Here is an 11,100-nt window from a genome sequence, read left to right as displayed (position 1 = left end):
CCGCCTCACTCTAATCAAGCTCATTACAAATTCCTGCGCGCCCGGGGCCGGAAATGGTGCGCTCGCCTCCCCCCACACCCCCTCCGCTCACTCATTCACTAGTTACTTGTCTTCAGGCTTTTTCGCTCGCCGCCCCCGCCCCCTCCCCCAGTCCCGGCCCTCCAGCCCGGGTTTTAATCCCCATCCCTTTTCCGCCTTCCCCGTGCACCCTGCCCCCGCCGCCTTCCTCCTCCCCCCCATCGCCGCCGCCGCCGCTCGTCGCTCGCTCCCGCTCCCCGGACGCGGCGGAGGAGCCGGCCCCGCTGGGGAAGGCTGCGGGCGGCGGCGGTGGCGGCGGGCGGCCGGGAGGAGGCTGCGTGCTCGGGCTGGGGCTGCGAGCGGGTGCCGTGTATTAAAATGAGGAGGAGGAAGAGGAGGCAGCCACAGCGGCGGCGGTGGCGGCGGCGGCAGCAGCAGCAGCAGCGGCGGCAGCAGCAGCAGCGGCGGCGTGGAGGGCTGCAGCCCGGGCGGACGCGCGGGGCCGAGCTGGGCACGGCGGCGGCGGCGGCGGCGGCCGGGATGAGTCACTCACTGATCGTTTAATGGGGGCAGAGACGGCAGCGAGGGGGAGAGCGAGCGAGCGAGCGAGCGCGAGCGAGGAGCGGCCCCGTCCGGGGGCTCGGCTCACACGCACACAAACACGCGCGCACGCCTCCCCTGGGCCGCCCGGCGAGCCGCGGCCTCGCCACCTCCGCGGCGCGGCGGCTGCCCTCGGGCCCGGGCCGAGCGCGGCGCCGGGCGACCCCGGAGCAGCTCGGGAAACTCCTCCTCAGTTTGGCGGCGGCTCCCGGGCTGCGCGCCCCCCAAGTCCTAGTCCATTGTGGTGCTCGTTGTTTACCTCAGACTCTGGCTGAGTGAGAGCTCGGCGACTTTCGGGGAGGGGGCGGGGAGTTGGCGGCTGCCAAGACGGTGAGGTGTTTGGGGGTGCCTTCGGCGCCCCCTCCCCGCCCTCTTTCCTACCCCCACCCCAGGCGCTGCAGCCCCGCGTCCATGGGCAGGGACGGGGTCCGCGGGGCCGCGGTCGGCGAGGGCGGAATCCAAAGTGGCGCTTCCGTGCCTCCCCGGGGCTGTGCTCGCGACCCTCTGCCCGCCCCCCTCGCCGTCCCCTGGTAGATGCCCCGGGCGGGGGTGCGAGGCTGTGGGGAAAAGTTTGGGGTTTGTTCCTCGCTAGTCGCAGTTGTTGGGGGCGGGGGCGGCGGGGAGGGGGCGCGGGGCCTCCGTCCGCGTCCTCCGGGCTGGGGACGACCACTCTGCGAGTGACAGCCCCGAGTGCACTCGGGCTCCCCGCCGGCCGCCCGGGCGCGCGGGAGGGAGGCGCGGACGCCGGGGGGACCCTCTCCCTGCCCGGGGACCTGGTCCGCAGTCATTTTCCCTCTCGCCCCCCGCCTTCGGGAGCGAATCCTCAGGCACCACCTCGCCTCCCCAGCACCGCCGCTGTGTTCGGCTCCAAACGGATTTTGCTTTGTTTTTACGATTTCCCCCCAACGAATCACTTGTCAGATCAATTTTATCTTCTTCCCTCCTCCCTCCTCCCCACTCTCCCCTCCTCCCCATCGGAAACCCCGTTCTCTGAGGTTAGACATTTTACAAACCATATATGTTGTTTTTCGAATTGTGATTTTTTTTTTTAAACGCCCCCCCCCCCCATGGCTACTCTTCTAGACGTTTTTTTCTGCCCTTCCCCCCCTTAGGGGGGCGGGGGTAGGGGAAGAGAAAATAATACAATTTCAGGGGAAGTCGCCTTCAGGTCTGCTGCTGGCTGGGTTGTTTTTTTTTTTTTTTTTTTTTTTTTTTGTAATAAAAAAAAAAGGACGTAGAAAACATCAGTCTTGAACTTCTCTTCAAGAAATCGGCTGCAAAGGAAATCTCCTTTGTTTTTGTTATTTATATGCTGTCAAGTTTTGAAGTGGTGAGTTTCAGGTCGGTTTTGCTAATTTCACTCAGTAAAACTGCAGTGTTTCTGTTTCTAGATAGTACTTTGCTTCTTTGTCTCTTTAAAAGGTCACAGGGAAAGCTTGGCCTGGATCGTGCCGGCCCTATGGAACGGATAAGGGTACCAGCTCTTAAAATAGGATAAAGGGGGTCCGGGGGGGCCAGGGAGGTGATCCAGCCAGGAACTCCTTGCAAAGGATCCCACCTTGCAGGAAAATAGATTCTTGAAACCGGAATTTCGTGCGCTTCTTTCTTTCTTTTTCAGGGAAATAATTGCTATAACTGGGTTCACTGTTTGATTCAGAAATCAGCAGATTTGGTCGTAGTTCATGGGCAGGGAAATGGGATTTTGAGAAAGTAGTTGGCTTTCTGTGTGCCAACCAGACGTTCCACTAAAATGGGTCTTAAAATGTGTAACTCAAAGGAAACTCTGCAGCCTGGCATCTGTGAGCCCGGAGTTGGTCCCGCTGCTGTCAGTCCAGGCAGGCCTGGTTGGAGGTTGCTCTTTTCCATTCCAAACTGTGGTTTGGTGAACTTTAGCCTTGGGCATAGAATTTAAAGGAGTAAATTGGGTGTTTTATGTGCATATAATTTTGCTTTATAACGTAAAGCTTTTTACAGGATGACTTAGTGTTTAATAGACGCTTAAACGTGGGTATTCAAAAGATAATTTTGCATGACCTATACGATGTTTTCATTGTCAATACATTAACTAAATTATAATCTATCACTTTCATTTGCTGTACAGTTTAAAGTGCTGTTAAGCCGCATGACTACTTAATATGTTTTGTAGCATTAACTTTGATACTGTTGTCTACTTTCTTCCCGTTTTTTCCCCTCTTAAGTTGCCCCAGGGTTTAAAGATTTTCTTTTTAAATCGTGTTTTAAAATTTGCCTTCTGCTGTGGGGTAAGGCAGCCCATTTCAGAAAAAGCAGGTCAGCATTATAATCCACGTGAAACATTATAATACTGAGTAAGTCAGTATCGTTAATTCTGGTTTTAGGCTGCAGTTTAATATAATGGAAAAGAGTAATCTTGACAAAAAGTGGTTAAAAAAGGCACATTTATTGTTAATGAACCTCATAACCAAAAACAGATGGGACCTCGATCAACGGTAAACCTTTAGTTCTCAGCGTGCCACCCTGGAGTACAAAGATAAATAGCCATTATTATTTCTCAAACTTTATAGTTCTTCAATTGACATTCTTAGAGTTGCTTTGAAACCTCTAGATTAACATTGCACCCTTCTGCAGTAAAACGTGGAATGAAGCAAAGTAGTCTGTGATTAAATGGAAGAATCAAATGTTTACAGAAAAGCCATGCTTTTCAACAGTCAGTATAGATTGGCTTTCAAATCCAGGTCTGAGTAGTTCCATATAATAATTTTTTAAAAATCAAAGATTTGTCAGATTATTAAACAGCTGGTGGAAAGTTCTTGTTATCCTGTTCTTTCTGATTGTTCTAAGTGTGATCCCCTTCCTTTTTGGTAAACACAATCCTTCAAGTACCATAAAAGTTTATAAAATAATTCTACTCACCTGTTCTTATCAATTCTAGTTAAAATTGTATTTTAGAAGTGACTTTGATAATACACTAATTACTTTATTGTAAACAGTATGAAATTGATGTCTAATATATAGCTGAGGATAATTATCTGTTAATTTTTTTCTGAAGTTAATTATGATGTTAATTCCATTGCATACTGAGATTACTTTTGAATACTGGAGGTTGTGTTTTACCAGTATCATCAAGATTTTTTTTTTTTTAAAGTGAACTTAACTCATGAATATAGTGTGTAAATCACAGAGTTTCTTTTTTTTTTTTTTTTGCTACTTAAACAACTACTACTCTATTACTAGTGGACACATAAATGCTAACTCTAAAACATGAATTGTAATGCTTGAGTGTCTGGAATGTTCGAAGAACTCTTCTGCGTCTTCCTGTTTGCTTAGGGGTGAAATGATCCGATCACATGTTTGACCCAAGGCTTGACTAGATATTTAACAGGTCATGTAACTCTTGAAACTTTGATAGTAGAAAACTTTTCCTTCCCATTAATTTCTAAAGCCAGTATAGAGTTTAAACAGCAGATGTTTCCTATCTTCTTTGGAGGTGGTACTTGTTTTTTCTCATAAAACAAAAATATATGTAAAAATATAAAAATGTTAGATTTAACTGATATTTTAGTCTGTCATTATCTTTTCACCCTTATTAAAGTGTTGCTATTGTATTGTAATGAGTTTGTAATTTTTAAAAGTTAGGAATATGTAAATAGAAATTGCTGTTTTCTTTTTAGCTATACTTGCAGTAATTCTTATTGTAAAAGCAAGCCCATTTCCCCCCATTTAGTTTTGTTTGTAGATGACAAATCACTTTTTTATTCATGTATGTTGGTACAGTTTCCGCAAATTATTCTGTTAATTTGAATGGAAATGTAGTGCTGTTATCTAGAAATATAGTAACATCTGTATTATATTATATCTAGGTAAGCAGTTTTACAAATGTGTTTGTGGAGAGAGAAATTTAGCAGTAAAACATGAGCAGGGGACACACAGAGGTATAGACCCCTACCCAATTATAACATATCTTCTTTTTAAATTCTGGCAGGTGATCTTTAGACAGTGACTGAGTATGGATCATTTGAACGAGGCAACTCAGGGGAAAGAACATTCAGAAATGTCTAACAATGTGAGTGATCCGAAGGGTCCACCGGCCAAGATTGCCCGCCTGGAGCAGAACGGGAGCCCGCTAGGAAGAGGAAGGCTTGGGAGTACAGGTGCAAAAATGCAGGGAGTGCCTTTAAAACACTCGGGCCATCTGATGAAAACCAACCTTAGGAAAGGTAAATACTTTCGAGCCAAATCCTGGAAAGCTACAAGCCCTGGTGTGTACCCAAGGCCACCTTGTGTGGGGGTGGAGTGGCAGAACATGATTTGTATATTCCTTTCTTTGATTCTCTTTCTGATATGAAATTGGCTACATTCTGATTCGTAATGTCACTCAGGTTTGAAAGTGTAGACTCTGTTGCTTGGATGGATCATCTTACTCCACTATAGAATCATTGAACTTTTAAGATGATAAAGACTGACTTGGATTGTCTTGGTCTTCGTTTACACTGGGGTCCTTTCATAAGGTGATGGTAGTAGAGGATATATAGGTGGCTGTTGCTTAACCTGACTCTGATTAAGAATAAGACATTTAGCCTGTTTGAGAACCACCCTAGCTTTTTCATAAGATTACCAGTTTGTAAGGCAGTTTCAGAGATCATCGAAATCTTACATAAGATAATGTAAAAGTTTTATGATGCCTTTTTCTGTGGTTTATTAAGAACAAATCCATTGTTTAGTAGTGAAAAACCCTGATGATTTTAGTTTTTAATTTTTTGCTATATTTGTATATTTTTGATAAATGAAAGACAGATTGAGGCAGGTTTATAAGGGGGAAGATATGTAACAGTGTTGACTCCTTCCTGCCAGTATTAAAGTGACGAAGTTTAACAACTTGCGATGTGTTTGACACTGTTGTTACTGTAATGTAGTGCTTGTATTGAGGGTAATATATGTGTAGCATGCGGGTCTTTATTTTATCTTTGAATAAGATGTACAGGAATCAGATTTTCCTTACATTTCCTAGGCAAAGGATAAAAATGCATCTTTTAGCAGCCAAGAATATTAAGTAGATAAAGTTAGAAGGCAGAGGAATTTCATTGTGTTTGATGCATAACATTTATCATACAATCATTTATTTTTTCCTTGGTTTGGCGAAAACAAAGAATATATTGATCCTGAAATGAACAGACACAGCAGTCCGTATTGTTAGATCTTTATCTATTAAAAATGGAAAAACAGCACTTCAGCAAATTCTTTGGCCTCTACTCATGATTACCCTATTTATTGATTGTTTGCCAAGAATGTATGCATCTTAAGAAAGCCAGGGTAAGAGCATTAAAAATATAATTTATTATGGCTTTTCAAACAGAGTGCATTAATATTGTACTGTGAAGCACTGGGGCTCTATAAAAAAGACTTTCTGACGCCTGCAAACATATAAGTTCCATAAATTCCTAAATAGGAGATTTCAGCTGTCTCTGGTATTATGTGATATTTGCACAGCAAACTTTAATGCCAGGACAGTTTTAGACAAGGATTCTACAGACTTCACTGCTCCTTATGGCAGACGTGCTGTTTACACAGGCTCATAAACCTTCAGCAAAAGCTTCTAAGACTGCCTTCAGGTTTAAATCATGTGGTATTTTTAGCATTCAGCAGTGACCAGTGCTCTCCCCTTGTAATGCTGGAAGGTTATGAAGTTGCTGTAGTTGGAAGTCTTGCAAGCACTAGCACGAATAATCAGTTCAGAGAAGGCTCTTGTTCTACATGACTCCCAGTAATAGGAGGACAACCAAGACAGTTTGTCACACGATTCAGCAGCTAGATTTGTATTTAGATGATACTGGGTTACTTCATTTATAGCCACCAGTATTATCTGTAGGATACCTCAGAATTTGATCAATAAAGTCTAAAATCCAGTATTTTCTAATAATTTGAAAAGCCTACTTAGAGTATTTCACGGGTCTGAGGAGTAGAGTCATAGCACGTGTGTTCCATCCTCTCAGAGGGAAAATGTATGTTTTTGTTGTTCTAACACAACTCTTTGAAGACACAGGGACAGGAGGGGGAGAAACCCAAAGTGTAGTACTTGCACTTCCGTTTTTCTTTTTTGTGATACCATTGCATTCATAATGACATTTTAAAAATGCAGTTTAATTGTAGAAGGATCTCTGCTCACTCCAGACAACAAAATCACTAAAGCCTTTTGGTGGATTTTTTTTTCATCTTTTTTTTTTTTTTTTTATGTGCATAGTTTCTGTTTGACAGGTGCTAGATAAAAATTGTGGCTGAGATGAGAAAGCACGGCTAAGAAAAAGGGGTTGAATGTTTTTATTTGCTTAGGAGATTTTGCCAAAATACCTTCAAGCCAAGGAAGAAATCACCAGTTTGCATATTGCTATTTTTGCTGTGGTCTCCCCAAGTCGTCTTCTGATCCCTGGCGGCTTCTCTCTCTGGTATAAAACAGCTGAATGAATGACAAGAATATTGGCAAGCTCTGCGGCTTGTTTTTCATGCCTAGCCTGTTGGTACTTCCGAATGAGTTTGTGAGCTTTTCTAAGTAAACCTGAAGGGGTTTGTTTGTCAGAGCTAGAATCTCTTGTGAACAGTTCACTAAAGCTTTGGTGAAGACACACATGTAGAAAAATGTAGCTGTTTTATTGCCGGCTTTTGTTCAGCAGAAACAAGCAAATAGAGAATTTTTAAAGGGCCTCTCTGGTGTCAGTAGGAAATCCTGAATTTTAGTTATGGTTGGTATGCACTAGACATCTTCAGAAGTTCATAGAATTCTCTAAGTCCAGAGAACAGAGTATATAGAGGCAATAATGTTGTAGGACTAATTGGGGATCCTGGGTGCCCTGTTAAAGTAACCCTTGTCATCATTTATGCTAAAGATGATACCCTCCTGGCAGTTTGCCATGGTAGAGTTCAGATGCATCTGCTTTTAACCCTTTTCTGTTGTTGCTGGAAGTCTGACGGAGCGCTGCGTAATACCTTGAGTATCACAGCATCTCCTGATTCTGATTTCTAGTAAGAAGCCTCTTTTTTAATAGTGGTTTAGCCTGCGCTTTTTAATAGTATGGCTGCTAGGTTCTTACACTGGGTTAAAATAAAGAGAGACTATATGAAATGCATGCAGATTCTTTCATCCCAATATATCCTGGTGAGGCGACCTTCCTGTTCTCTGACGTATTTTTGTCATATTTGTTGTACCAAAGATTGTTCATTTTTAAGACTCTTAGTTACTGTGATATCTTTTTAATCAGGTAGATTATATGAGTAGTCACAAAAATAAACATTATTTATCTACATTGTGCACATACTGAAATGGTATATTGTCAGGCATCAGTTTGGAACCAGTTAGAGTAAATATCTAAAAAAGGAGAAAATCATCATTTTACAGTCAAAGATAATTTGGACACAAGCAGGGAAAGTTTATTACTAACAAAAGCGTGAAGGCAGTTGGAAGGTGGGTTCTTCTGAAGATGATTATAGTGAGTTCTGTTTGCGTGTTGTATGCCACTCATAGCAAATCAGATAGGACACACTTACTTCTCATCAGCATTGTTATCTGATCAAAAAGGTAATCCTGCATTCATTGCTTTTGGAAGATGCACTGTTAAAATTAGAGCAAGAGCCTACATTCCCTTCGGACCAAGTTTACATTCCATGTGGCTATTTCTCTTACAACTTTAAAGAACAAAAATAATACGTATTTGTGTGTATATGTGTGTGCTTGTACGCTGCCTGTATTTCTGTACCCAGTCTGCCCTGGAAGCACAGGTTTCTGTTCTCTCACTGTTGTCAGGATTTATTTTCATTTAGTTTTTCCTCCCCCAAGTCTGTATTTCTGAAGATTGTTGGTTTCCTTTTTCCCCATCTCTTTGATAGGAACCATGCTGCCAGTTTTCTGTGTAGTAGAACATTATGAAAACGCCATTGAATATGATTGCAAGGAGGAGCATGCGGAATTTGTGCTGGTGAGAAAGGATATGCTTTTCAACCAGCTGATAGAAATGGCATTGCTGTCGCTAGGCTATTCGCATAGCTCTGCTGCCCAGGCCAAAGGTAAATAATGCATACGTGGGATTGGAAAAATTGCTTGGCTTCCTTTGTTTACCTCGTAGAGAAAGCACTGAATATTTTTGTTCAAAGAACTGTATTACATTGGTTCCTTATAGACTGTGGCTTTAAAAAATTGGCTTAATTCAGTTTGGTTTAGTTAACACACATTTTGCTCATGTGGAATGTCGAGGTAGATTTTTTTTTTAAATTACTTCAGCTGAATCATTAGTATGCTTATTGACCTTAATAATCTGCTCCACTGAGGACCCACAAGGAAGTGAGGAGCGTATTTGAGCAGATGGACTGTTGAGAGTCAATTTGCATTTATGACTGAATATCTAGTTCTGTTTCTTTTATTCTGTTTCTGATGGTTTTATGGGCTGTAAAGTATTTTTCAATGCTGATTCCCACTGCAATAGAGAATCTTATCTAAATCGTAAAGCCATTTAGAACTGGTTCGGCTATGTCTTATTAGAACTTCCTGTAAGTTAGGAAAATGTGGCCTTATGCATAGGTTTTATTGATGGGGTTTTATTTCCAAAATAATAAACAACCCTACAGTCATTTACATAATTTCACAATTTGGAAAGCTAAGCTGTGAATATTTTCATTGACCTGCCTTTTAGAGGGAAGGGAATCATTCAAACAGAAATAACAATATTGCTTGTGGTGGGGGCAGGGGGGAAAAAGACCTACTAGATATATTATCTGAGGGTGAAATATTTAGTGACATATTCCCTTTATCTGGAATAGGGCTCATCCAGGTTGGAAAGTGGAATCCAGTTCCACTCTCTTATGTGACAGATGCGCCTGATGCCACGGTAGCAGATATGCTGCAAGACGTGTATCATGTGGTCACACTGAAAATTCAGTTACACAGGTGAGTCACGACGGCAATTCTGGGGAGAAGCCTCTTACCTTGTGTTTTGAAACCTTCCATTTTTATTCAACCTGTGTTTCAGAAAGATTAATCCAGTGATTTTTTTACCTTATCCCTTTTGCTTTTTTCCTATGACTTCGGTGTATAATTTAAAAGCAGCCCCCCCTCCCCAGTTTGTGGCTTTATGCAGGTTATCAAAAGATGAGACTTTTACATTTAGTCGATTATATGATGCACTACAAGAAGGCATTTTACATAAAGTTTACTTAAGAAAAAAATATTTTTGCATATCATGAACAGTGCCATCTGTGTACATTTTGTGAAAGAATGCCTTCCTTGCTATTGCCGCAGTCTTATTTATTTATATATTTTTACCATTTTAATTCGTATGAACAGAGTAATGAAAGGAAATCAGTTAATAACTTAATGCCTTTCACGATGGCTCGTGAGAAAGCAGTACACCTTAAATTGTCTTCCCAAGCGCATCAGAGCAGGAAGGTAGAAGTAACATGAAAAAATAGCCACCACAGGCAGCTGATGTATAATTCATGCATCGATACAGCAGATGTGTTGTATAAAGTAATTAACTAATCGGAACAATCAGGAGACCGAGAGCAATCTCCAGATGCATCTGTTTGATGCGCAAAATGAAATCTGTCTGTCTTAAAGGAATGTTGTGCAGCGGGATGCAATCTTGTAATAATCCCCTTTCTAATCTGTGTCTCCAACAGTTGCCCCAAACTGGAAGACTTGCCTCCCGAACAGTGGTCGCACACCACAGTAAGGAATGCTCTGAAGGACTTGCTGAAAGATATGAATCAGAGTTCGCTGGCCAAGGAGTGCCCCCTGTCACAGGTACTTAGCATAGCATGGGATACATAATAAGACTTCATGGGCAGCCCTGATCTGAGGTCTGATAGGCCTCCATAGTTTAAAGCAACTGGTATGGGAAGCAAGACTCTGCCAGAATGCAAAGTGGCTTGACCACTGCTGACCTTTTAAAATATGCCTGATTCATTCTGAATAGAGCCTTTACACTTTTTCTCCCTTAAGGAAAAGAACGAACGACTATTTACAGGAAAAACAGTCTAGCAGAAGACTATTCTGCTTGGTTTTTAGATTTGTGTTCGGAGTGTTCTAAGCATACTGGTTACATTCTCCTGAGTGCCCTTTTTAGGAAAGTGTTGAGCGGGTATGACTTACACAGAGCTTTGGTGAGTGGGAATGGCAGTGTAGAGTTCATGGGCAAAACTTCCACATGCTTTCTAAAGGAAACAAAGGTACAGTTCTTGGGTACTTTGTTTATACCAAAATATCAGAAAGGAAATATTTAGTAAAAATACCAAGAAAAACAGGGAAAAATCTTTTTTCCATAGCTAAAGGTTGAATAGTACTTGTTAGGATTTTGTAACCAGTTCTGTAGCATTAATTTACTTCTGATTTTTGTTTTGTAAGTGGCATTTTTTTTTTTTTTGCATCCGAGATGCATGCATTACCATTGAGATGATAAGTAGATTCATTATTATTGTATTTCAGTTTTTAGAATGAATATTGATAGAGGACAACCAAAACTC

At 42.3% G+C, this 11,100-nt stretch overlaps 1 protein-coding gene across 8 annotated transcripts in view; it reads left to right on the top strand.

Moving 5' to 3' along the window:
• Positions 1-11,100, top strand: part of SATB1 (SATB homeobox 1) — a 97,852-nt gene that overhangs the window by 18,800 nt on the left and 67,952 nt on the right. For 4 of the 8 annotated variants that reach the window (XM_070073219.1, XM_051818501.2, XM_070073218.1 and 1 more), the window contains exons 1-5: positions 1,807-1,948; positions 4,580-4,814; positions 8,473-8,649; positions 9,400-9,526; positions 10,258-10,381. In XM_070073219.1, coding sequence (XP_069929320.1) covers positions 4,604-4,814; positions 8,473-8,649; positions 9,400-9,526; positions 10,258-10,381 — 639 coding nt within the window. In that variant the 5' untranslated portion in view covers positions 1,807-1,948; positions 4,580-4,603. Of the gene's footprint in view, positions 1-1,806; positions 1,960-4,579; positions 4,815-5,768; positions 5,908-8,472; positions 8,650-9,399; positions 9,527-10,257; positions 10,382-11,100 lie in introns of those variants that run through there. The other 4 variants (XM_051818499.2, XM_051818500.2, XM_051818498.2 and 1 more) reach the window with 3 other exon arrangements.

This window comes from Oryctolagus cuniculus, chromosome 4 (assembly GCF_964237555.1).
Source record: "Oryctolagus cuniculus chromosome 4, mOryCun1.1, whole genome shotgun sequence".
NCBI classification, from domain to species: domain Eukaryota; kingdom Metazoa; phylum Chordata; class Mammalia; order Lagomorpha; family Leporidae; genus Oryctolagus; species Oryctolagus cuniculus.
Note: the sequence above shows the minus strand (reverse complement) of the source record. Positions and strands in the feature narration are given on the sequence as shown.